The sequence below is a fragment of the Dryobates pubescens genome, unplaced genomic scaffold, assembly GCF_014839835.1.
Source record: "Dryobates pubescens isolate bDryPub1 unplaced genomic scaffold, bDryPub1.pri scaffold_60_arrow_ctg1, whole genome shotgun sequence".
Classification (NCBI taxonomy): Eukaryota; Metazoa; Chordata; class Aves; order Piciformes; family Picidae; genus Dryobates; species Dryobates pubescens.
Genome location: NW_026530779.1, coordinates 48808 through 75172, shown reverse-complemented (window position 1 = coordinate 75172; position 26365 = coordinate 48808). Strand labels below are relative to the sequence as shown.

Below are 26365 nucleotides of genomic sequence, written 5' to 3'. Positions count from 1 at the left end.
TGTTTCCTGATCACACCAAAATCAATCAATCATTAGACTCACTCAGACCCCCGAGGTAGCATGGATGACTTGATGACCCCTGTGAGATAGCTTAGAGATGATAAGTTCCTGGGGAGAACACACAAAGCTTATATACCCTTAGCAGCACTTGACAGCAAGTCTGTTTCTAGAAGGACTTTTCCACTTCAGCCACACAAAACTCATCTAAAGGGTCATTGGTCAATGTGCACATTGGTGCACATTTCAAACATGTGCACCACACAGGTCAACCACAGATGTCCTTTACCTTGTCTGCTCTCTACCCTACCGCCTCCCAAGGTTCCATTTCACAGAGGTGTCTGGTTCTTTATCAGAAAGCTGTGTTTAAGGCTCTAAAGTGATTAATTCATCTCCTTCAATCCCACATCTCCCCCTTCTTTATACATTAAAAAAGCCTCTTTCAAAGCACAATTAACCATTGCCTGCACACATCACAACAGACAGGGAATCACAGAATCACAGAATCACAGGGGCTTGAAGGGACCTCGAATGATCATCCAGTCCAGCTCCCCTGCCAGAGCAGGATCACCTACACCAGTTTACACAGGAACTCATTCAGGTGAGTTTTGAGTGTCTGCAGAGAGGGAGAATCCACAACCTCCCTGGGCAGCCTGTTCCAGGGCTCTGTCATCCTCACAGGGAAAAAATTTTCCCTCATATTTAAGTCAAACTTTCAATGCCTCAACTTCCACCATTGCCTCCTGTGTTGTCATTAGACACCACTGACAAGACCCTGGCTCCATCCTCTTGGGACTCACCCTGCACATCTTTATAGACATTGAGGAGGTCACCTCTCAGTCTCCTCTAAGCTAAAGAGCCCTCAGCTCCCTCAGTCTCTGCTTGTACAGAAGATGTTCCACTCCCTTCATCTTCCTCATAGCTCTGTGCTGGACTCTTTCAAGCAGCTCACTGTCTTCCTTGAACTGAGGGGCCCAGAACTGGACACAATATTCCAGATGCAGCCTTACCAGGGCAGAGATTCTCTCCTCTCTGCATTTCTGAATCTCATTCATCCACTCCTCACCCAAGGGCAGCCTGTTCTGAGGGGCTGCTGTGACTCCATCAGCACCCCGAAACGGGGCTGTGACAGCCGCAGGGGCAGTGGTGGCTTGATGGAAATCCTGTTGGAAGCCTCAGGTCTGCTGGAGTGCAGCAGGGCCTGTGGTGGGCAGGTGGAAATGCCAACAGAGTCACCAGGCCAGCTGGAAGTTCTCAGGGCCATTTGTGGGCTAGTGGAAAGCCCAAGCAAATGCCAGCCATGCTGGCAGGCAGCAGGGCCACTGCTGGGCTGTGCAATAGCTGAGAGAAGGCCTGGGCCTGCTGGAAGCCATCCAGTGACCTTTCCATGACCCCACACCTGAGCCTGCTCCATTCCAGAAGGCCTGGGGATACCCCTGGGCTCTGCACCAGCCCAGCACTGCCCCTGCTGCCTCTCAGAAGGGTTGTCACAGGCTTTCCAGTAGCCCAGCAGTGGCCCTGCTGCCATCCAGTGGGTCCATGGCAGCTGCCTGTGGATCTGCTTCCTTCCAGCAGGCCCAAGGCTTCCTGTGGTACTTCCAGTGGCCCTCCAGTGGCCCAGCTGCATTCTAGCAGTGCTGGGACTTGTGTTGGCCATTTCATGAGCCCACCAACAGCCCTGCAGCATTTCTTCATGTGTGGGCCTGCTGAGAAGCTTTCCACTAGCTCAGCAGCTACCCTGCTGCCTTTGACCAGGCCTAAGGATGCTGTCAGTCTGTCCAGGAGCCCAGGGTTAGGGAACTAACACTCCCCTGAATGCTGCAGGCTTGAGGCAGAGTGGCTGGAAGCTGCTGAGCAGAAAATGCTCTGGGGGTGCTTGTTGACAGCAGCTGAACAGGAGCCAATGTGTACCCAGGTGGGCAAGAAGTCCCCCAGCATCCTGGCTTGACTGAGGGCTGATGTAGGCAGCAGGAGCAGGGAAGTGCTTGAGCCCTGTGCTGTGCACTGGTGGGGCTGTACCTCGACTACTGGCTTCAGTTGTGGGAGCTGCCATGTAAGAGAGACACTGAAGTGTGGGAGAACAAAGGTGGTGATGGGACTACAGAAGATGTTTGGTGAGGAGCAGCTGAGGCAGCTGCATTTGTTGAGTCTGGAGAAAAAGAGACTCAGGCAAGAGCTGGCTCTCGCCAGCTACCTAAATGATTACATTTGAGTGGTGGAACTCAACAGCAATGAGACTGCCTTGGGCCTGGTACTATTAGCCAAACACCAAACTCAGGTGCAACCAAATGAACTCTCCAGACTGTCTATTAGCTGAGGAAGGAGGAGTTTAATACATCTGATTGGTGCCTAAAGATTGAGGACAATGGGGAGGCAGCAATAAATATAGCCACCAACAGAAGGGAAATAGCTCATGGACCAGTCCAAACCCAGCAAGGACTGGAATGGGACACATTGTCTTGGTTGCCTGGTGGGCCATGGGTCAAACGAGTGTCATTCTTCTCTCTTTGTGCAACAGCAGCTCTAATCTTTCTACCATGTCTGATACCCTGGTTTGTATGGCTTATCCATCCTGCAGTCAGGCAGGTGCAGGGTGTAGCCAGATCAAGTGAGCCAGAAAAGGTTATAAAAAAAAGCAGTATGATGTATCTGCAAATAAGACCAACATCAGAAATGAGCCAAGAGGAAAGGATTTAGGTAATGGGGAATGAATTTTGTAAAGGCAACTATTAAAGCAAGAAGAGGAGGGATTGTTGGGATCAAAAGGAGGGAGTGTCCTTACAAAGGAAGAATTGGCTAAGAGGGAGTTGGAAGAGAAAGGGAGGACCCAGACAGTTCACCTTCCCTGTGTGTATGTAAATCACAAAGGGGCCTTTGCTAAGTCCCTTCCCTTGAACCTTGCTGTAAATCAGTAGGGCTCTGTCCAAAGAGAGCAGACACTGAACACAGCCTGAACTGCTGAACTTTAGGCCAGAGCACAGGCTTAACAGACTGCTGAATATTAACTTCTTCACCCAGAGAAGTGGAGAACCTAATTTAAATGAGCATAGGATGTATGAAGCAGGGAGGGTTTGTGTGAAGGGGGACCTGTCGCAGGGGTTTGGGGAAAGACTAAACCCTGAGTACCTGAGCCAGTGGGGAAAGGGAGAGGGAAATCTGCATCCAGAAATGGAGGATAAAAGGGGAGCTGTGCCTTCAGCAATGAGAGAGACCCCACAGGGAACTGTCCTGTGGACTCTCCCATTATTCAAATAAAGTTTTACCAGACTCCTCTGTCTCTGTTATGAACTTCTAGATGGGAAGAAGTTTTCCTTGCATGCTGCACACCCAGGGAGCACAGCTGCTCCTGCCTGCAGTCTCTGGGTCACAGCAGACAGGACAGCACTGAATCAGAAATGGTCTGAAGAAAGACTCTGGTGGGGAAACAACATTCTCACAAGTGAACCACCACCAGCAGCAGCCAAAAAGAGAGAAACCAGACTGTGAGTAACATCAGAACTGCTCTGCAGGAGAAGACAAAGAGTTTATTGCTTCTGAAACCATCCAGGGATCATTTTCCTCAGGGCATCTTTGAGCTCCTGGTTCCTCAGGCTGTAGATGAGAGGGTTCACTGCTGGAGGAACCACTGAGTACAGAACTGCAAGCACCAGATCCAGGGATGGGGATGAGATAGAAGTGGGCTTCAGGTAGGCAAAGATTACAGTGCTGAGAAACAGGGAGACCACAGCCAGGTGAGGGAGGCAGGTGGCAAAGGCTTTGTGGCGTCCCTGCTGAGAGGGAATCCTCAGCACTGCCCTGAAGATCTGCACATAGGACACCACAATCAACACAAAACAGACAAAGAATAAACAGGCACTGGCCACAATAAGCCAAAGTTCCCTGAGGTAGGATGTGGAGCAGGAGAGCTTAAGGATCTGGAGCACTTCACAGAAGAACTGGTCCACAGCATTGCCCTGGCAGAGGGGCAGGGAAAATGTATTGGCTGTGTGCAGCAGAGCATAGAGAACCCCAAAGGCCCAGGCAGCTGCTGCCATGTGGAGACAAACTCTGCTGCCCAGGAGGGTCTCATAGTGCAGGGGTCTGCAGATGGCAACGTAGCGATCGTAGGACATGATGGTGAGGAAAGAATACTCTGCAGCAATTAGGAATATGTAAAAGAAGACCTGGAGAACACATCCTGCATAGGAGATGTCCCTGGTGTCCCTCAGGGAATTGTCCATGGATTTGGGCACAGTGGTGGAGATGGTACCCAGATCAGTGAGGGCAAGGTTGAGGAGGAAGAAGTACATGGGGGTGTGGAGGTGGTGGTCCCAGGCTATGGTGGTAATGATGAGGCCATTGCCCAGCAGGGCAGCCAGGTAGATGGCCAGGAAGAGGCAGAAGTGCAGGAGCTGCATCTGCCTTGTGCCTGTGAAGGGCAGGAGGAGGAAGTGGGTGATGGAGCTGCTGTTGGCCATCTGCTGCCTCTGGCCAGGAGGCACTGTCAGAAGAGAAGGTGACAGTCAGAAGAGAATTGTCTCAGCACAACCAAAACCACTCCCCACAGACTCCCCCCTGTCACACAGATACCTGCTCCTTCTCAGGGACCTTCCTTCAGCTCCAAGGCTGGAGCACTGCTTGGTCCTGGCTTAAGGTAAAAGGCAAGAGTGGGAGAGCTCCCCATGGACTCTAAGTCACCCTGCTCTGCACCTTAGCTGGAGGGTGACCATGCTCCCATGTCACCCTGAGAAGCCACTTCTGAGAGCACAGCCTGGATGGACACCTAAAGGACACATCCAAGGCATGACCATGGCAGCTCCTGCAGTCAGCTCATTGCCAGCCTCACAGCCTGCACTGCCCAGAGCTTCCCAGGCTGGAGGACAGCTGGGACACCTCATTGCTGTGACTCCACCTGCACAGAAGATCTCACACTATCTGTGCCTGACTCTGCAGCTGAAGCTTCCATGCCCACAGAGTCATCAGCAACACAAAGAGCCTCTGAGACAGGCAAGGAGAGGGACAGAAAGACACTCAGGAAGGACCTCAGTTGAGGAGTATAGGCACTTGGTGAGGTTCCCAATAAAGATCTGTGTGATGGTTTAAGAGACTCAGCCTCTACTCTAAAGGCACAGCTGAATTTTCCTCCTCACCAGCCAGGCCAGAGGCAGGGGAAGCAAAGATTCAGGAAAGCAGAGCCTGGGTCAGGAACCCCTGGCCTGAACATAGTCATGAAAAGTCCCCCTGAAAATGTTCCGGATGTGAGCTGCCTCTCCACAGCAGAGGGACCCTGCCCTGCACTGCCTTGCCCTGTCAAGGGTGACTTCTTCTAACCACAGCTTCTCCCCAAAGCAGCAGGAAGAGCTCCCTGAGCTGCCTGAGAGCTCCCTGAGCTGCCTGAGCTCCCTGAGCTGCCTGCTGGTGCAGGAACTCTGCTGCCTAAGCCTGGCAGGCAGCAGAGTTCCTGCACCAGCACACTGTCCCAGCTTTAGGAGATGCCTCCAAGAACTGCAGCTGCACTGCCCTGCAGCCACAGACTCACCCTGTCAGCAGCTGCAGTGACTTCTCCTCCAGTGAGCTCTCAGCATCCTCCCAGTCCTGGACACCTTGAAGCTCTCTCTGCCTTCCTCATCTCCCAGAGATGCCCTCAGCCCTACTTTGCTGTGCAGAGGAGCTGCTCCTGAACAGACCTCCATCATGCCAAGGAGCCTGGCCCAGCTCAGCAGCAGCAGACCAGCCCAAAGCATTTAAAGGAGCCCTCTGGTGGCTTTGGTGCCAAGTCCATGAACCTCAGAGACTGAGAAGCTGATGAAACCTCTCCAGAAGTCAAAGTCAGATTCAAACTCTGAAGTTTCTTTTACTCTTAATGGGTCTCAGTGAAGCATACTGGGAAAGGGTCCCCAGGGTCTGGTTAGAGCAGAAGGAGACAGTGGATGCAAGGGAAGCATCACTGGAGGCACTGAAGCATCTCCACGTTCTGTGTAGAGCAAAGAACTGAGGCAGTGCTGCCAGGTCAGGACAAGCAGCTAAAGGTGGCTCTGCTGCTGAGGAAACCTGGAGGAGTTTCATTGATCCAAAGGGCCAAGCCCTGACCCCCAGCCCCTGGCAAGGCAGATCCTGTCCCTCACCTGTGGCTCTGACCTCTGCTGGGGGCTGTGGGGAGTGAGGATGAGCAGTCAGCAAGGTAGGACCTTGTAAGGTTTTGCTATTCTTTGCTTGCAGAGAGAAGACTTCAGCTGAAAAGGAATGAATTGTACCCTGTGAAATACTTTTTGTCAGATCTTGGCAATAATTAGAGGAGAAGTTGTGGCTCAGCAGTATTTCATGAGCCCCATGGAGTATTTGGGGCTGATTACATCATCCTTAGGTACTGCCAGGAGACTCTGCCAAGGTACTGCCAAGAAGCCTCTCAACAAGTCCAAGGCAGAAGCAAACTCCAAAGTACCTTGAAGCACTGATTGGCCTCACTGAGGCTTGTTACTGACAAAGGCTCCCCAGGGACTCCTTAGAGCAGCTTGTTAGAGGCCAGGATTGCAGGGAGACAAAGGCAAAGTAGAGGGCAGAAAAACTTGCCTTTGGTCTAGGAAGCAGAAAGGCCAAGCCCTGACCATTGCCTTGAAATAGAAGAACCTCAAAGCCTCAAAGCAGATTTTCTCTTCAGAGGCCTTGGTGGCAGAGGCAACTGCCAGAGCCAAGGGCACAAATACCTTGGTCCTGTTGGGCCTCTCAGCCTTGCCAGAGCCCTTGGCCATGAGATACTCCCCCACCATTACCCAATAGAAAGCATCTCCCATGGGAGCAAAGAGGGAAGAAAGAGGAAGAGAAGGACTTTGAGATGGATTTATAGGGTGCAGGATATTATGGGTATGAAATAGGCTGTTTTCTGTGTCCTCCTTATTGGGTTGGACCCTCTGGACACAAGAGGTGTAGCCTATGTGGTACTAATAGAAGACACCCAGCCTGAACTGCCACAGAAGGTGAAGGGAAAAGTCTGAACACAGCTGGTGACCAAACCAATGACTTGTGACAAAAGCAAGAGATTCCAAAACAGGCAGTGAAAGGTGAGGAGAACTTCTCCTGGCTAGCTGATGGAAGGGAAAACTCAAGGTTCTCCAAACAGACAACGGGAAGATGTGATTCAGAGTACTGGAAAAACTCAACAGGTAAGGCTGTGCAGTGTTGGTGGCCAAGAAAAAGGCTGACACCAAGATGTGCTCAAGCACCAGCCAGCAGCAGAGGCCACTTGATTCATACACATCATGGCTTTCTGTGTCCATGTGCCCTTTGTACTTAAGTGATTGGTTTAGGCTTGGTGTCCAGGCACCTCTCTCCCCCTTTTGGTAGCCTGGGGAGTTCTCTCTGTTTCTTCCTTTGTTATTCACAGACCATCACATTCTGTCCAGTCCTGACTGGGAGCTGATAACAAAGAACCAACAGCAGCTCGATTTTGCAGCCTGGCAGGGCTGACACTCTCCACATCAGTGGCTAATTCAAGCAACACTTTTGATGTTTCCTTGTCTTGTTTTGCAACCCAAGATGCCAGTTCCCTTAGCTGAGCTGGTGCTTTGCTGCAGCAATTTGAAGCAAGATTATCCTGGCTGCTATGTGTTCAGCTTTCTTCTACAAACCTCCATGATCATCTCATTCAGCTGTTAGGCTAAGCCTGCATGGCTTTAAGGCAAAGGGAGTGTGATTAAAGATCATAGTACTGTATCAGCTCCAGATCTCTGCTGCAGGTACACACAGCTTTCTGCTTGTAAAGTCCCTGAAATATCTAATTCTTGAGGCTCTAATGGGGCAGAGAGCAAATTATCATCCCACATATCCTGGTTCTCAAAACACCTTAATAGTGTGCTACAATTGAATTTTGACAGGCATTTAAATTCCAGGTTTGATTTAATGCATGCAGCAGAGTAGGGAAGTCATTGTGCCCCTGTACTCTGCACTGATTAGGCCACAGCTTGAGCATGTCCAGAGAAGGACAACAATGCTGGGGAGTGGCCTTGAGCACAGCCCTATGAAGAGAGACTGAAGGAGCTGGGATTGTTTAGCCTGGAGAAGAGAAGGATCAGGGGTGACCTCATTGCTCTCTACAACTACCTGAAGGGTGGTTGTAGCCAGGAAGGGGTTGGTCTCTTCTTTTAGGCAACCAGCACCAGAACAAGGGGACACAGTCTCAAGCTGTGCCAGGGGAAGTTTAGGCTCGAGGTGAGGAGAAAGTTCTTCACTTAGAGAGTTGTTCAGCATTGGAATCTGCTGCCCAGGGAGGTGGTGGAGTCACCGTCCCTGGAGATGTTCAAGAGGGGATTGAACGTGGCACTTGGTGCCATGGTCTAGTCATGAGGTCTGTGGTGACAGGTTGGACTCTTTGAGGTCTCTTCCAACCTTGGTGATACTGTGAGCTATACTCTGAGCTTCCTCTAATACCGACAGAGACAGCTGGGATTCGGAAGACAAAAACACCGATGTTGAGAAACCAAGCAGCACCAACTTTGTTCTACAGCTCCTCTTAGGAAAAATGGAGTGCTTGGAGGCTCGTGGTTACGGCATTTTTATGACCGCACCCCTCCCGCGAGCTCCAGCAGCCCCCATGAGCCCCGGCAGCCCCCATGAGCCCCGGCGGCCCCCATGAGCCCCGGTGGCCCTCGTGAGCCCCGGCGGCCCCGACTGCCCCGACCAAGGCAGCACCGATCAATGCACCACCGACACCAGCAGCACCGACTGTAGCGGTGGCCCCGGCAGCTGCCCCCATGGCAGCAGTCACAGCAACGACCCCAGTGGCCCCGGTGGCTATCCCCATGGTGGTGGCCCCAGTGGCCCCGGTGGTGGCCCCTCCCCAGTGGCTCCAGCTGCACTACCCTCCCTGCCTCTCAGATCCCAGGCATTCTCAGCATCTCCCTGCGATGGAGGCTACAATCGAATTCTGAAGTGTAAGGGATAGTGTAAGGGATTGGGAGGTGGGAGGGACGAGGAACTGCTGCGCTGAGCTTGTGGAAAGGTATTGTGAGAAATGCAGGAATAGATGGAGAATCTGTAGATTTTCCTGTACATGCATCTCCTGTGGTATTAGAAGGTCAACAAAGAATATGGCAATCTCTGGACTGAAAAATGTTAAAAGAAGCTAAACAAGCCATAGCTACCTATGGGTTAAAGTCAGGATACACAACTGCAGTGGACGTCACTCTTGAGTCCACCAATGTTGTTGTTGAGTCTGAACAGCACGGGCTTCTACCCTGTGCTCTGTTAATGGGCAGATCATCTACCTCTAGACAGGGCATCTTTATAGCTCCCAGTTTAATAGATTCTCATCATGACTGGGTTATAAAAGTTATGCTCTATACCATTACCCCTCCTGTTAGCACTCCTGTTGGGACCACAATTGCTCAGCTAATACCAGTTGAGTCCCGAGTGCCTAAGGCTTCTAACAGGATTTGAGGACAAGGAGGTTCCACCGATACAGAATACATAGAATACATAGAATAAACCAGGTTGGAAGAGACCTTCAAGATCATCGCGTCCAACCCATCAACCAATCCAACACCACCTAAACAACTAACTCATGGCACCAAGCACCCCATCAAGTCTTCTCCTGAAAACCTCCAATGTTGGTGACTCCACCACCTCCCCAGGCAACTCATTCCAATGGGCAATCACTCTCTCTGTGTAGAACTTTTTCCTAACATCCAGCCTGAACCTCCCCTGGTGCAGTTAGTGGGCAGGGAAAGTCACTTAGGGTTTGTCCCTCCATTTCCAGATGAACTGAATTTATCAAACAGCACAACCACTATTTGTAATGTTCTTTTTATTGTCTGGTCTTTCCAGTGTGCAGGGGAGTGTGTGTCAGGCAGGCTGCAGCTCATCTCTTACTGGATGCATTACAAGTGGTATCACTGTCCTCTCTGAAAATGCAGGGCCATCTTGCCTATACATTAAGAAACCCTTAGTCGCACAACTAGACCAGATCTAGAGGATAAGGTTGCAAAAGGGAAAACTGTATGAGACTCTTTCCCAGAGAGATCCCATTAGTATAATACTTAACAGCAGTTGCTCAGAGCCACATCCAGCCTGGCCTTAAAAACATCCAGGGATGGGGCTCCTACCACCTCCCTGAGCAACCTGTTCCAGTGCCTCACTGTTGTGAAGAAATATCCAACAGTGAGATGGGTGAGGGAAAGACTCGCAGCAATCAATATGATTGATAAGCAAGCTTCAACTTCATTGTTAGAAAGCACGGCTTATAAAGCATCTCAGCTAAATATGCACAGATGTCATTATTTCATTGGCCAGCCTACTTACAGTTAGAATCTACGTGCAAACTCCTGTCTAATTAGTTCTTTGTTTTACTTATCCTTTATCTATACTTGCAGCTGCAAGCACAGCTTCAAGGTCACGATGACCCTCTACATCAGCACACCTGCTCACTGCGAGCAGCAAACATCTAGATGGAGTACGGCCTACACACTTTGTTCAAGCAGCTGTTCCATAGGACTATGTCCCTGCAATTTAAGCCATTCCTCAACAATTCCCCCGTTTTTCTTTTGTACAAATAAGGCCTTGGAGGTTATCCTTTGTCACTTTGCATGATACAATTATACACAAGTTTAACAATATTCAAAATTAATACAATGATACCTAAAAACCTAAAAGCTTTTTTTGTCAATCAGGCTCTAGAACTACACTGCCAGATTGCTCACACTACTCGTTGCTGGCATTTGGTCATAAGAGTTGTTCTCATCTTACACAAGATACTACTTGCATACACAAAAGCAAACAAATTAAAGCTAAGCTATATAGCAAAAAACAAAAGTTCTGTAACACAGCATGTCTAACAGACTGATACAAGGCACAAAGCTTAAGTTGAACTAGTTACAATGTTCTAACAGAGCTGGCATAATACGTGGTCAAAGATAACAGACACTGTAAAAAAGAATTTAGATCTTAATAGTTCCGATCTTTACATTTCACTCCTCTTGTTAATAGAGAAAACTTGATTATGCTTGAACACATTGCACACAGAGATAAAGACACAAATGCAATCCTTAGCACTCTTTTACAATCTGCTTTAGGGGTATGTTGCATCTTTATTTTCTCTAGGATGGTCAAAAATCATCAATTGTTTAATGGTAGCAAGATTTCTTTAATCTGTAAAGGCAGATCTGGCCAGGCTCTAGCTTCACAGACAGAAAACTCGCAGGCAAACAGCAAGAGCAAAAAGAGCTTCATTGCTTTGCCCAATATAAAATTACACATAATAACGTGTTTTTGCTCATCCTAGTAATTCTGATCTCTTAACATTCACACAACAGTTAAGCAGTCACGACACTCAGTTGTAAGTTAGATGCTTTCTGTTGACATCTTGGATCATCGTGACGGTCATTGAGGTCAGCGCTAAGCAGGTTTGCTGGTCGTCATTTTCATGACAGTTGTGCTGTGTGTCTTGCGGTGAGAGGGTTACAGCACTTCTAGGGTTGCCATGAGCTGATTTTTTCTGCTATGGGGGTATTCTCTCTATTGCCCCCCTTTTTTTTTGTTTTGATTTTGTTTTGGTTCAGTTTTTGTTTGGTGAAATGTAAAGATGAAACTTTATCCCCTAGGATGTCTGCATTCAGAGGCACACTTAGTTAACAAAAGAGAAGACAAAGTTATCGAACAACCATAATATTCAGTCCTAATTCACATGGTGCCATGGTACATTCTTCTGAATGACGTTTGTGATCCCAGATGATCAATGTTCAGCTTCATGGGCAATGCAGTTTCCTCATGGTCTTGATTCTTCTGCTGTTGTTTATTGCAACAATCGCAGGTAGCAGGAAAGAAGGCTTGAGGGGACCTACTTGTCATTTGCTTTTAAAATTTATTTCTTGTCTACTTTCCTAATTATTATTTGTATTTTGTTGTTGCAGTTTTTATTCTGTATTTTGTTATTCTAATCACCATTTTATTTTTAACCCCCTCTTTTTTTTAATCTAGTATTTAATCTTTTATTTTGTTTAATCTTATATTCTTCAAATTTATTTTTTTTGCATGTTTAGTTCATTTAATCTATTTTCTATTTTTATTTTGTATTTTTGCTTTTTTATTATATTTTGTAACCTGTTTTTCTATTAATTCCTTTTATTATTATTGTGCATTTTAACTTTCTTGATGTCTTCTTTTTATAGAGTTTTTGTTTTAATCTAGTAGTCTTGATAATCCTTATTTTTTATTACTAGCAATTCTTACATTTTTGTTAACAGCTATTTTGTCAGCAATCCTTATGATTTTTTAGCTTGTCATATTTTGTTTTAATATTTTAATTTTTATTGTTGCTCTTCTTGTTTATTACTCTGTTATTTAGTACTCTATTGTTTGTTCTTCTGTTATTTAGTACTCTATTCTGGTATTTAGTACTCTATTTTTTGTATCCAGAGTTTTTGTACCTTTGTTATATTTTGTATGTTTCAACTTTTTCTTTGCACTTGATACCTTTTTGTTTACCATTTTTAAATTTTTTGTTCTTTGCAATTGTTGCCCCTTTCTGTTCACACCTTTTTTTTTTTTTTTCATTTTTTGTAGTCTATGTCTAAGAAAGAAATCTAAAGATGTTACATTAGCTAAAGAATACCTTAGAAAATGAATACCTATTCACTACAAACCTTAACATTATTACAATATTACATGGAGCTCCTTTGAAATGCCTAGGCAGACACAAAAAACAAAGACAAGAAGGTTCGAATCAAAAGAAAATCTCACAAAATGAACTCATCACTAAGTACTCACACCTCAGTACAACCACTATGCATTAATTACCCACAAGTACTAAATGCATACCATTCATCATTCTTATTACAAAAGCTTAGCAAAACTCTAAATAGCAAATCTCTGAAAGACATTACAACCAGAAATGAGAAAATTAGCACTGTTGCTTTAAATCAGAGCAGAGTTGCAGCTAAAGCCACTGGGAAGGGGGGTCGCTGGTGCGAGCCTCTGCGGGGGAAAGGGGTGGGGGCCGGGCAAGCGGCCACCGCTGGGCTGCTGCTGCTGTCAGTGCTGCCGGTATCAGTGGTGCGTCAGCCGGTACTGCCTTTGTCGGAGCCGTCGGTATCCGCGGGGGCCGGCAGGGCTGGCGGGCGGGGTGCGGTGGTAAGAACGCCGTCACCACGAGCCCCCAAGCGCTCCGCTGTTTCTCAGAGGGGCCATAAAGCAAAGTCAGCGCTGTTTCAATTCCTCGCTGCCGGTGTTGTGGTCCTCCGAGAGCTGCCTTTTCTCGGCTTTTTCCCCGCTGGGTGCAGACGGCAGTGGCCGTGGCTGGTAAAACGCGATGTGGCCACTGCAAGATGTATCAGGGGCGGCCCCGGTCGATCGGTTGATACTTTGAAACACATCGTCTGGCTACAACTCGTCCTGACAACTTTGCTGTAACTGCAGCAGCCATTCGCTGTTCTAGTTTATATTTTTTAATACAGTTTATGCATTCTTGCCACGGCTTTTGCAGCTTGATAGTGACCCAGTCCCACAGTCTGTTTCCATAGTCCCTCCAAACAAGTTTCATCAAAATAACTATCTCCACTAGCAAAAACCCAGGAATTATCTTAGACGATACATCTGCCTTTTGTTTTTCTAAAAAACAATGAAGCAATGAGAAAGCTACCTCTTTTTCCATAATCAGCGGTATCTGTCCTTCCACGCTGGTGTCCTTAAGGCTCTTCTGTGCCACAAACTTCCCTAATTGTTCTAAATAAAGCAAGCCTTGTTTCTCAAGGACACATTAAAAGGGCTACTTCGCTCTCCATACCCCGGCTGGGGATTTCCTTAAGTGCAGCCTTAAACCTGAGCCAGCAGCCCTTACCCGGATGGCGAGCAGAATTCTTCCTAGTGAATCCTTGCCCAGGCACGGTACGAACCCCCTACGCCAGCGTCGGGTTCACACTTTGCTCGTTGATTGCTGCACAGACCTGGGAATACCCTTCGACGCACTCCGGCCCCACCCGTGCCTCCTTCCTTCAGCAGCCGTAGATCGCGAACTTGCTGAAGCAGCCGTCGGATACTCTTCCGTTCCTATAAAGCCTTCATGTCCCTGTGTTCGGGCGCCAGATGTCGGGAAGAGAAATCCATCGGTGAGGGGGGTGAGAGAAAGACTCGCAGCAATCAATATGATTGATAAGCAAGCTTCCACTTTATTGTTCCACACTTCCTTATTTATAGTCTTATACATAGTTAATTCCATTCTAATTTAACACATACTATTGGTCACTTTCTAAAGGGTTACATCATTGTTTTCACTACTCTGTGGAATTGCCTAATTGCTCTTTTTCCCAGATCGTCACTACTCCTGGCACTTGGCTTTGTTGAAGCTCTTCCTGGTAACGTTGGCCATGGATCCAATCTATCCAAGTCCTTCTGCAGAGCCTCCCTACCCTCATGCAGATCAACTCTGCCACCTCACTTGGTGTCATCTGCTGACTCACTGCTGAACGCTCTGTGTCTTCACCAAGGTCATCAATAAATTTATTAAACAGAAGTGCTCCCAACACTGAGCCCTGAGGAACACCACTTGTGACCTGCCACCAGCTGGATTTAACTTCACTGAGCACCACTCTTTGGTCCCTTTCACCCAACCAGGCCTGTATCCATCAGAGCATTGCTCATTCAAACAAAGGATGGGTCCTGGTCTGTGCTGGGATGGAATCAGGGTTTCAGGAGATGCACTTTGTCCTGGGATGAGACTCAGACTGTGCTGGGAGATGGCAATGGGATCCCATTTGTACCAAGATCAGGCCACAGCTGCACTGGGATCAGGATATCCACTTTGTGCTGTGCTGGGTGCAGCTGGGACTGAGAAGGGGTCCAAGGGATGCACTTTGTAGTGGCACAGAAAACTGTGTGGGAGATGTCAAAGTGATGCAGTTTGTTCTGAGATAAGACCACATCTGAGATGGGAAGGGTTCAGGAGATGCAGTTTGTACTGAGATGTGACCAGGTCTGTACTGGGAAGGGTTAAATGGTTTCCAATCGTACCAGCACCTCTGGGTGCTCTGGGGGGATGAGGGCAGACAGCAATGTTGCACTCCCACGCTGAGCAGGGTGACATCACCACGCTGGTCATCCCCTCCATGGCACTGCCTGATGGTGGCTTCTAACTCTGTGTGGGCACCAGCGCTGCTGGCACAGCAAGCGCAGCCATCAAGGAGGCCGTGGTGCCAGGTGAGGTGGGTGGGGGGCACTGTCATGGTACAGGGATCTTTTGGTGGGACCAAAACCCCCCCAGGTGCCTCCTGGCAGGGATGGCAGTGCCAGTCCACATCGAGTCCTCATCCCCATCCCCCACCAAGGGCCAGAGCCTGCACCTTGACTGCGTGGTGGCAGGACCTGGCTCCAGCACCATCACCTGGTACAGGCGTGGCAGCTCCTTGCCTGCTGGGCACCAGGTAGGGCCTGAGCAGCACGAGCAGCACCCCAAGCCCCGCCCTGTCCCCCACCCTGTGACACTGATGGCTGTCCTCAACCTCAGGTCTCAGGCTCCCGGCTGCATGGATGGGAGCACACTGCGATGGGTTAGGAACTGGCTGGAGGGCCGAGCCCAGAGAGTGGTGGTGAATGGTGCCACAACCAGCTGGCAGCCAGGCACTAGTGGTGTGCCCCAGGGATCAGTACTGGGCCCCAAGCAGATCAAAGAGGAGGGAGCTGTGCAGTGGCACTTGGGCCTATCTGAATTGCACCATTGGTGCAAAATGGGCAGATGGGCGGAGTCCAATGGGATGGCATTTAATAAGTCCAAGTGCCGGGTGCTGCACTTTGGCCACGGCAACCCCATGCAGAGCTACAGGCTGGGGTCAGAGTGGCTGGAGAGCAGTCAGACTGAGAGGGACCTGGGGGTGCTGGTTGACGGTAGACTGAACATGAGCCTGCAGTGTGCCCAGGCAGCTAAGAGGGCCAATGGCATCCTGGCCTGCATCAGGAACAGTGTGGCCAGCAGGAGCAGGGAGGTCATTCTGCCCCTGTACACTGCACTGGTTAGGCCGCACCTCGAGTACTGTGTCCAGTTCTGGGCCCCTCAGTTTAGGAAGGAGGTTGACTTGCTGGAACGAGTCCAGAGAAGAGCAACAAAGTTGGTGAGGGGTTTGGAACATAAGCCCTACGAGGAGAGGCTGAGGGAGCTGGGGTTGTTTAGCCTGGAGAAGAGGAGACTCAGGGGTGACCTTATTGCTCTCTACAACTACCTGAAGGGAGGTTGTAGACAGACGGATGTTGGTCTCTTCTCCCAGGCGGCCAGTACCAGAACAAGAGGACACAGTCTGAGGCTGCACCAGGGGAGGTTCAGGTTAGATGTTAGGAAAAAGTTCTATGCAGAAAGAGTGATTGCACATTGGAATGGGCTGCCTGGGGAGGTGGTGGAGTCGCCATCACTGGAGGTTTTCAGGAGAAGACTTGATGGGGTGCTTGGTGCCGTGGGTTAGTTGTTTGGGTGGTGTTGGATTGGTTGATGGGTTAGATGTGATGATCTTGAAGGTCTCTTCCAACCTGGTTTATTCTATGTATTCTATGCATGTGCCCTATGTCATGAAAGCTGACTCCAGTGAGACTGTGTGCAGGGCCAGCCTGGGCACAGGTGCCCATGAGGCCTCAGTCATTGTCACCGTGGTGCCCAGCTCCAGCTTGTCCTATGGTAAGAGCAGGCTCGGTGGCACTGCTGGGGATGTGCTGGGCCCAGCCAGGTGACCACAGCTCCATCCAGATTGAACTGGAATGGGTCAGGGAATGCAGCTTGAACTGGAAGTGAGGCCAGGATGTACTGGGAGGGGATAAGGGGATCCACTTTTTATTGAGACAAGGCCGAATGTGTACCAGGAGGGATGAAAGGGATCCTGTTTGAACTGGGACGGCATGAGGGTGTGCAGTATGTACTAGAATGGATGCAGATGGTAGTGGGAAGGGAGTCAGGGGATATATTCTGTGCTGGGATGGGACCCAGGCTGCAGTGCTAGAGCACAGTAGGATCCAGTTTGTAGTGGGATGAGGCCACATCTGTACTGGGAAGGGTTAAAGAGACCATGTTTGGACTGAGTCTATATTGGAAGGGGGTCAGGGTATACACTTTGGACTCTGAGTAGGTGCAGTCTGTAATGGGAGGGTGTGACCGTTTGAGGCTGTGCCTTTAAGAAAGGGGCACACTGGCTAAATGTTTATAGAATATTTTGGTATTCTAAATGAATTTCATTGTCCAAGTAAGGTGGGAGGTGAGATTGTTAGACCCAGGGGAGCTGGGACTTTCTCTCAGTCTTCCTTCCTTCGCTGTCCCTTTCGGCTGGATCTGCTTCTGGGATTCTTGCCAAGAGATAAGAACTAACTAACTCTCTGTGCTTAGGCCTCTGTCTGCTGTGCTAACCCCTCTTTTCTCTTCTTCTACCTCTTTGGGGGAGAAGGGAGGTAGGGGGGTGAAGCGGGCACAGGAGGAAGCCCCCTCTGTCGGGGGTCTGGTTTCTGATTGAGTTTATTTGCTGTACATTCGTGTATATGTTGTAAAATATACTCTCATTTCTCCGACTGAGTTTTAGCCGTGGTCTCTTTCTCAGTGGGGGAGGGAAAGCAGAGCCTTTCCTTTCAAACCACCACACTCCCTTTTTTTTTTTGGCGCCTAACATGGGGCTGTCCTGCCTCGGTATGCGAGTGCCCAGTGTGGGGGCGGAGTGCCTCTGACAGGCATCCATGTAGTTTTGGTCTGCGTGAAAGCGGTTGGTTGCGGCACCCTGGATGGATTGAAAAAGGCAGTCGTGGAGCCGGATTGTTGCGACTGGCCTGCCCCAGGGGTGGAGAATTTGCCACTGAGTATGAGAATAAAGGCTCAGCTGAGAAGTTGTGAGGCTTTCCCAGGTGACCAGGATGCCCAACGAATCCATGGAGAACTTGCACCGCAGAAGAGTGAACTCTGCATCGCTGGGAGGTTCCATTGGATGAAGGAAGAAGAACTGGAACGGGCAGACACTTGAGCCTGAATGAGAGACTATTGGGGTGGACGCCCAGATGGAGATATGGACTCCGCCGGACATGTCATCAGAAGCTTTCTGATCTGATGATGTGTTTGGGTGCAGGGATTATGGTATGAAATAAGGGGTGGCTCCTGTCGTAGTTTGGGCTGGGTGCCCTCTGCTACAGGGGTGTTTCCTGTGTCCAGAAGTCCATCCCAGTGGGTGGACGCAGGAAATTCTGTATTTCTACCATAATCCCTTGCACCACTATAAATTTTGTGGTGGGGTCTGGTACTTCCTCTTTCCTTCCCTCTCCGAGACTTGGTAACTGGGGGAGAGATCTCCCTGCCATGGGCCTGATTGGGCCCAAGGCCACTGGGGGATGGGCAGTCTCAGATCTGGCCAGTGGAGACCAGCCTAATAGTTGGGGGGGGAAGGAGGAGCCCTTGGGGTTTTGGATGCACCCTCAGGTGGGGTTTGGGGTCTTTCTTGTCACTATGTTTCCTTTTGTGCACACTGACTGTTCTCTATTTAAACTCTCCACTACCTTTGCAATCAGTTTGTCTGAGTCATTATTTCTGCGCGTGGTGGGGAAGGGGTTTGCCCCAACCCATTACAGAGGGAGTTGGGGTGTGAAGGCATGAGGAGACCTCCTGTGCTGATGGCAGTGCTGCTCTGGAGCACAGCTCTGTCCCAGAAGCTGCCCTGGACTGTCCCTGCCTGCAGCCCCAGCACTGCTGCACAGCAGCACAGTGCCCAAGCTGCCAGAGCACTCAGGGCTTGGCCCAGCACAGAGGCTCAGCAGGAGAGGGTGGAAGGGAAGAAAGAGCAGCTGAGGACAGCCCATGCTCTGGGGCTCCCTGGCACTGCTGCTGTGTTGGGACTCTGCCCCTTCACCTCTGCACACAGGCACTGCCCTGCAGCTCCACAGAAGCCTTGGAGGATGGAACTCAGAAAAACAACTCCCTGCAGGGTCCTTTATTATGTTCAGCACACACAGGGAGCACAGCTCCCCACATACACAGTCTCTAGGTCACATCAAACAGACCAAGAAGGAGCCAGAAATGGTCTGAAGAAAGACATTTGTGTGGCAACAACATTCACACAAGGGGAACAGCACCAGCAGCAGGCAGAACTCCAGAAGCCAGGCTGAGCCTGCACTGCGTGACATCAGAACTGCTCTGCAGGGGAAGACAAAGAGTTTATTGCTTCTGATAGCATCCAGGGATCAGTTGGCTCATGGCAGCCTTGACCTCCTGGTTCCTCAGGCTGTAGATAAGAGGGTTCAATGCTGGAGGAACCACTGAGTACAGAACTGACACCACCAGGTCTAGGGATGGGGAGGAGATGGAGGAGGACTTCAGGTAGGCAATGGAGCCAGTGCTGAGAAAGAGGGAGACCACAGCCAGGTGAGGGAGGCAGGTGGCAAAGGCTTTGTGGCGTCCCTGCTGAGAGGGGATCCTCAGCACTGCCCTGAAGATCTGCACATAGGACACCACAATCAACACAAAACAGAGAAAGATTAAAAAGGCACTGGCCACAAGAACCCAAAGTTCCCTGAGGAAGGATGTGGAGCAGGAGAGCTTGAGGATCTGGGGGATTTCACAGAAGAACTGGTCCACAACATTGCCCTGGCAGAGGGGCAGGGAAAATGTATTGGCTGTGTGCAGCAGAGCATAGAGAAAGCCACAGGTCCAGGCAGCAGCTGCCATGTGGCCACAAACTCTGCTGCCCAGGAGGGTCTCATAGTGCAGGGGTCTGCAGATGGCAGCATAGCGATCATAGGACATGGTGGTGAGGAGAAAATATTCTGCATCAATTAGGAATACGAAAAAGAAGACCTGGAGAACACATCCTGCATAGGAGATGTCCCTGCTGTCCCACAGGGAATTGGCCATGGACTTGGGAACAGTGGTGGAGATGGCACCCAGGTCAGTGAGGGCAAGGTTGAGGAGGAAGAAGTACATGGGGGTGTGGAGGTGGTGGTCCCAGGCTATGGTGGTGATGATGAGGCCATTGCCCAGCAGGGCAGCCAGGTAGATGGCCAGGAAGAGGCAGAAGTGCAGGAGCTGCAGCTGCCTTGTGCCTGGGAATGGCAGGAGGAGGAAGTGGGTGATGGAGCTGCTGTTGGCCATTTGCTGCCTGTGGACATAGAGACCTGTGCAAGGAGGGAAAGGCAGTGACAAGTTAGGGCACACTTCTCTCAGCCTCATTGTAACCCCTGTCTATGAGCTGCATGAGGATTGGATCAGCTCAGTCCCATCACTACCAACCCATGGCAGAGTTCATCACAGCTTCAAATGCAGCAGGGACCCAGAATTGCCAGGAAGATTCCTCTGGAGTCAGAACAGAAAGTGACCAACAGCCCAATCCCAGGGAACAAGAGTCCCATATTGGTAGGTTGAAATTTCTCCTCAGCATTAGCTTTGCCAGAGCAGCTCAGTTAGAAGCAAATGAAGCTGTATTGACAAGCAAGAGCTACACTCTACAATGGAATGCAATGAACAGGTACAGAACATGCAGGAGTGACAATATTGGACAGGTATTTACAATTAGCAAACAACAGGAAACCCCCTGGTCAGAGACCAGGGAAGCTGTTCCTCTATCCCTGCCCCCCATCCCCCTCTATCAAGAGAGAAAGGAGGGGTGGAGAGAGAAAAAAAGCAGTGGGTTAGACTTAGCCAAGGGCAGCCAAAGCAGGTGATCTCTTCCCAGCAAAGCAAAACAGCTGAGATGAGAAGAGAAGAGAGAGAATTGTTATGGTACAGCTCCTCTGATTCCAGATATTTATCCAATCAATTTGTTTAGAAGAATCTTTTCTTTTCCTTTTCACACCCAAGAGTGATCTATTTATTTTGTTTCTTCTTTTCTGCTCAAAATCTGTAACTAAATTTTAAAGGCATTGCCTGAAACCACCACAGCCATGGAGAGGTGGAGAAACAGGGAGCAGGCCTGCAGTGCTGCAGAGACAGTGAAGGGAAGAGAGAAAGGCAGAGGGGCTGGGGGTGAAGCCTTCTCCTTCCCCAGCTCTGCTCACTGCTGCTCACAGGATGGAACTGAATGGCTTTGCTCCTCCTTCTGTGTGCACACTGCAGAGCCTTCAGCTGAGCTTCAGCTGCCGAGATGGAGATGCCTCCAGGAGCTACAGCTGCTACAGTGTCCTGCACCCACAGCCTCACTGTGTCAGTGACTGCAGTGACTTCTCCTCCAGTGAGCTCTCAGTCACCCTGGCCACCTTGAAGCTCTCTCTGCCTTCCTCATCTTGCTGAGATCCTCTGGCAATGTCCTCAGCCCTGCTGTGCTGTGCAGAGGAGCTGCTCCTGGCCAGAGCTGTCTCTCTGCAGTGCTGCCTGCTTGCCAGCAGTTCCTTCTAGCCCAGGAGTCCAGCCCAATAGGGCAGCAGAGGAGCAGCCGAAGGTCTTTTAATAACTCCTCTGGTAGCTTTTGGTGTCCTGTAAACCTCAGGGACTGAGAGGAATCTGATGAAACATCTCCAGAAGTCAAAGTCAGATTCAAACTCTGAAGTTTCTTCTACTCTTAATGGGTCCCAGTGAAGCATACTGGGAAAGGTCCACAGGGTCTGGTTAGAGCAGAAGGAGACAGTGGATGCAAGGGAAGCATCACTGGAGGCACTGAAGCATCTCCAGGCTCTGGTGAGAGCAGAGACCTGAGGCAGTGCTGACAGGTCAGGACAAGCAGCTCAAGGTGGCTCTGCTGCTGAGGAAACCTGGAGGGGTTTCATTGATCCAAAGGGCCAAGCCCTGAGCCCCAGCCCCTGGCAAGGCAGATCCTGTCCCTCACCTGTGGCTCTGGGCTCTGCTGGTGGCAGTGGTGAGTGAGGATGAGCAGTGACCAGGGTAGGATCTTGACAGGATTGCTGTGGTTTGCTTGCAAAGAGACAACTCCTGCTGAAAAGGAATTAAATGTACCTTTAAAAATACTATCAGATGCTTTGCACAATAAAAACTTCTCCAATTAGCTGCAGAAACCTTGGCAAGAATTAGAGGTTCAGCAGTATTTAATGAGCCCCATGGAGTATTTGAGGCTGATTACATCATCCTCAGGTACTGCCAGGAGACTCTGCCAAGGTACTCCCAAAAAGCCTCTCAAGAAGTCCAAGGCAGAAGCAAACTCCAAAGTACCTTGAAGCACTGATTGGCCTCACTGAGGCTTGTTACTGACAAAGGCTCCCCAGGGACTCGTTAGAGCAGCTTGTTAGAGGCCAGGATTGCAGGGAGACAAAGGCAAAGTACAGGGCAGAAAAACTTGACGTTGGTCTAGGAAGCAGAAAGGCCAAGCCCTGACCACTGCCCTTGCAATAGAAGAACCTCAAAGCAAAGTTTCCCCTCACAGGCCCTGGTGGCAGAGGCAAGTGCCAGATCCAAGGGGACAAAGCCCTTGGTCCTGTTGGGCCTCTCAGCCTTGCCAGAGCCCTTGGCCATCCTACTGCCGCCTCTCCTACACTGTCCCATGCCTGCAGCTCTTTCCCTTCAGGCTGCTGACACCAATGTTGCTTCCCCAGCCAGCTCTCCCCCTGCCATTGCCATCCCTTCCCTGAGCTGTCTCAGCTCTCCCTGCCATTTCCTGACACCTCTGGATAGCCTCATGCATAGCAGCTCTGCCCATTGAGGGATATTTCTTTGGCCTCATCTCCACTCTGAACCTTCCAAGCTGCACTTTGTGGAGGTTTTGTTCTCTTCCCACTCCCCAGAAGAGCTCCATCCTCTCTGAAACCACCCTTCAGCCATGTGCACACTGCTCTGGCAGTGCTCTGAGCCTCCATTCAGCAGGCTTGAAACAGCCCAGGTCCCTCAGCCTCTCCACAGAGATGTCAACCCCCATCCTAGTAGTTCTCCTTTGCATTCTCTGGAGTTCCTCTACATTCCTTCAGACTGGATATTCCCAAAACTAGACACCAAGCATCCAGATGTGGCCACAGAAGTGCTGAGCCAGGGCGTCTGGGGGAGGACAACTGTGTCTGGGTGGCCACACTCCTCCTGCCAGAGCCCAGCTGCACTTGGCCTTCTTCCCTGTGTTCTGGCTTCGCTCCATCCCAGGGCATTTGAATGGCTCCTGCCAGACCCTGCAGTGCCTTTCTGCCTGGAGCTGGGACACACCAGAACCTCCAGTTCCAAACCAACAAGGAACCAGTTTGCACTGGGATGGGGCCCAGTGTGTCAGGGAGTGGGTAAAGGGATACAGGTTGTTCTGGAGTTGTCCCAGAAGAATGTTTGGAGGGCTTCAGGTAGTGTAGTCTTTCCTGGGAGTGGGCACAATCTCTGTTGGGAAGGAGTGTTGTCCTCTGGTTCACAGTTGGAGGGCTGCGTTTGGAACTGGGAGGGGCCAAAGCTCTGACTTTGCTGTAGGACAACGCTATTTATGTACTGGGAAGAGATCAGCAGATGCATCTTGCACTGGGATAATCCCTTGTCTGTACTTGGTGATGCCACTGGAACCAGTTTATTCTGGGACAGGTCTCAAATTGTACTAGAATGGGATGAGGAGAAGCAGTTTATACTAGGACACAGCCAAGCTGTACTTGGAGGTGTTTAAGGCACCCTGCTTGGATTGATATGGGGCCAAATCTATGCTAGGATGGGATCAGGGACCCCAGTTGGTATTTGGATGGAGCCTGGTTTGTCCTGGGAGGGACTCAGGGTATGCAGTTTGTACTGGGATGTGGCCCAGTCTGTGCTGAGATGGCATCAGAGTATCCAGTTCACAGGTGGAGGGAGGCAGCAGGTACTGGGAGAGGACCAGGGAATGCACTTTGTACTGGAAAGGGACCCATCCCCTGGGGTGGAGCAAGATGATCCAATTTGTGCTGGAATGAGGCTGTTTCTGTTCTGAGAGGGGACCAGGACATTCACTTTGTGCTGGCACAAAGCCCAGTGTGGACTGGGAGGGCTCAAAGAGATTCAGCTTGTGCAGGGAGGAGAGCCCAGTGTGAACTGGGATGGCATCAGTGTGTCCTGTGTGCACTGGAATGGGGCCTAGGCTCTATTGGAATGGAATCAGAGATTCTGGGGGATGTCGTTTGTGCAGGGATGAGACCCAGACTGGACTGGGAGATGCTGAGATGATGCTGCTGGTACTGGGTTGAGACCATATCTGTGCTCGGAAGTTCAGGAGATCCAGGTCGTGCTGACAGGTGGCTCAGGCTGTGCTGGGAGGAGTTACAAAGATCAAGTGTGTGCTGGGTGGGGCCCAGGTTGTATTGGAATGGGGCCAGGGAATCCAGCTTGTACTGGAACAGGGTGCAGTCTATCCTGGGAGGGGCCCAGTTTGACTGCTCCAGGGCTGCCCCACTTTCCCAGAGGGGTCCCTCTGCTCAAGAGACCCTTCCCCTAGGAACACAGGACCCTGTGACAAGTGTGGACACCGCCGCCAGTATTAGAGGTGCCCTACCTCCAGCCAGGTGGAGGCCAGGGACAACAGAGTGTCCTGGGATGTCTCAGTGAAATGGCCTGGCACTTCAGAAGCCCTGAAGTACCCAGCTCTGGTGGACACAGGGGCCCAATGCACCCTGATACCATCGAGCTACAAAGGGGTTGAGCCCATAAGCATTCAGGGAGTCACAGGGGGTCACAAGACCTGACTGTACTGCAGGCTGAGAAAAGCCTGACCGGGAATGAATGGGGAAAGCACAACCTAGTGACTGGTCCAGATGCACCTTGCATTCTTGGCATTGACTTTCTGCAGGAGGGATGCTTCAAGGAGCCTAGGGGGCACAAGTGGGCATTTGAGAGAGCAGCTGTAGAGACTGCAGGCAAAGAACAGCTGTCCCCCATGCCTGAGCTGTCAGATGAGCCCTCCGTAGTGGGCAACCACAAGAGGCAGGATTTGAAGTTCCCTCTTGCCTCTGGCATAGTACATGGCAGGCAATCCAGGACCAACAGAGACTCTCTGCACCCCATACACCAACTGATTGGACGACTGGAGAGCCAGAAGGTGATCAGCAAGGCTCACTCCCCCTTAAACAGCCTGATATGGCCAGTGGGGAAGGCAAATGGGGAATGGAGACTGACCATGGACTACCGTGGCCTGAATGAAGTGACTCCTCCGATCAGCGCTGCCGTGCCGGACATGCTGGAGCTGCAGTACGAGCTGGAATCGAAGGGGGCCAAGTGGTATGCCACAAGTGACATTGCTAATGCCTTTTGCTCCATTCCCTTTGCAGAAGAATGCAGGCCACAGTTTGCTTTCACCTGGAGGGGAGGACAGTACCACTGGAACAGGTTGCCTCAGGGCTGGGTCCATAGCTCAACCATCTGCCATGAGGTGATACAGACTGCCTTAGAGAAAGGTGGAGCCCCTGAGCACCTGCAGTTCATCGATGACATCATTGTATGGGGTGAGACAGCAGAGGAAGTTTACCAGAAGGGTAAAAGGATAATCAATATCCTGCTGGAGGCTGGCTCTGCCATCAAGAGAAGTAAGGTAAAAGGGCCTGCAAGGGAGATACAGTTCCTGGGTGTTCAATGGCAGGATGGCCTCACCACATCCCTCAGGAGGTGGTGAACAGGGTAGCCACTATGGTGCAGCCCACGAACAAAAAGGAGACACAGTCCTTTTTGGGGCTTGTGGGCTTCTGGAAAATGCACATTCCTGGATACAGCCAAATTGTGAAGCCTCTCTTCCATGTAACAAGGAAGAGAAATGATTTTGTGTGGGGACCTGAGTAGCAGGTGGCATTCGACCAGATCAAACGAGAGGTGGTCCATGCTATGGCTCTGGGACCTGTTCGAACTGGGCCAGAACATACTCCCTAATCACACAAGAATTAAGAAATCATGATATTCAGTCCTAATTCAGATGGGTTTTGGTACATTCTTCAAATTGATGCTTTTGATCTCAGATTATCATAGCAGTCATTGTCATTGGTGTTAGGTAGCTCTGCTGATCTTCAGCTTCATGGGAAGTGCTCTTTGTCCCATCCTCTTGGTTCTTCTGCTGTTATTTGTTGAGGTGATTGCAGTACTGCGCTACAAAACTGATGTTTCCAGATGTTGCCTTGGGTTAGCTATTTCTTGCTGGTATCACTAAAGCCTGAGTTATAAAATATGCAAAATATGCATCCCTCTTTTTCTCTCTCTTTGGTTTTTCTTTTAATATAGATATATGATCCTTATCTTCAAGCAAAGGCAAACCTTCCCTATAGACTTCTAAAGCTATCTGAAAACAATCCTTCTCCTGCACAGAAACACAGAATCACAGAACTGTTGGGGTTGGAAAAGACCTTCAAGGTCATCCAGGGCTGCCATTACCTAAGCCTACCAAGTATCATAGTATCATAGTACCAGTCAGGGTTGGAAAGGACCACAAGGCTTATCTAATTCCAACTCCCCTGCATGGGCAGGGACACCCCACACTAGATCAGGCTGGCCAAAGCCTTATCCAGCCTGGTCTTAAACACTTCCAGGGATGAGGACTCAACCACCTCCCTG

The 26365-nt window shown here is 50.1% G+C and overlaps 2 protein-coding genes across 2 annotated transcripts; both read right to left on the bottom strand.

Annotated features, from left to right (window-relative positions):
* Nucleotides 1-3521: 3521 nt before the first annotated feature.
* LOC128899773 (olfactory receptor 14A16-like) lies at nucleotides 3522-4460 on the bottom strand. The gene has a single exon (XM_054179454.1). The coding sequence runs from the start codon at nucleotides 4452-4454 to the stop codon at nucleotides 3522-3524; it is 933 nt and encodes a 310-aa protein (XP_054035429.1). The 5' UTR covers nucleotides 4455-4460.
* Nucleotides 4461-13161: 8701 nt separating this feature from the next.
* LOC128899772 (olfactory receptor 14A16-like) lies at nucleotides 13162-20053 on the bottom strand. Its single transcript, XM_054179453.1, has 4 exons — nucleotides 19138-20053; nucleotides 15300-15366; nucleotides 13864-13953; nucleotides 13162-13234 (listed from the first exon to the last, which is right to left on the bottom strand). The coding sequence occupies exons 1-4, from the start codon at nucleotides 20051-20053 to the stop codon at nucleotides 13162-13164; spliced, it is 1146 nt and encodes a 381-aa protein (XP_054035428.1).
* Nucleotides 20054-26365: the final 6312 nt, after the last annotated feature.

Excerpts from the sequence above, each read along its gene's own strand:
- LOC128899773 (XM_054179454.1), bottom strand. The coding sequence starts at position 4,454 with ATGGCCAACAGCAGCTCCATCACCCACTTCCTCCTCCTGCCCTTCACA.
- LOC128899772 (XM_054179453.1), bottom strand. The coding sequence starts at position 20,053 with ATGGCCAACAGCAGCTCCATCACCCACTTCCTCCTCCTGCCATTCCCA. Across the intron at positions 15,367-19,137 it reads GAGCCAACTGATCCCTGGAT|GCAAGGAGCTGCCACGCCTG; the intron begins GCTATCAGAAGC and ends GGTGCCCAGCAG. Across the intron at positions 13,235-13,863 it reads AGTGTGAACCCGACGCTGGC|CGGGGAAAAAGCCGAGAAAA; the intron begins GTAGGGGGTTCG and ends GTCTGCACCCAG.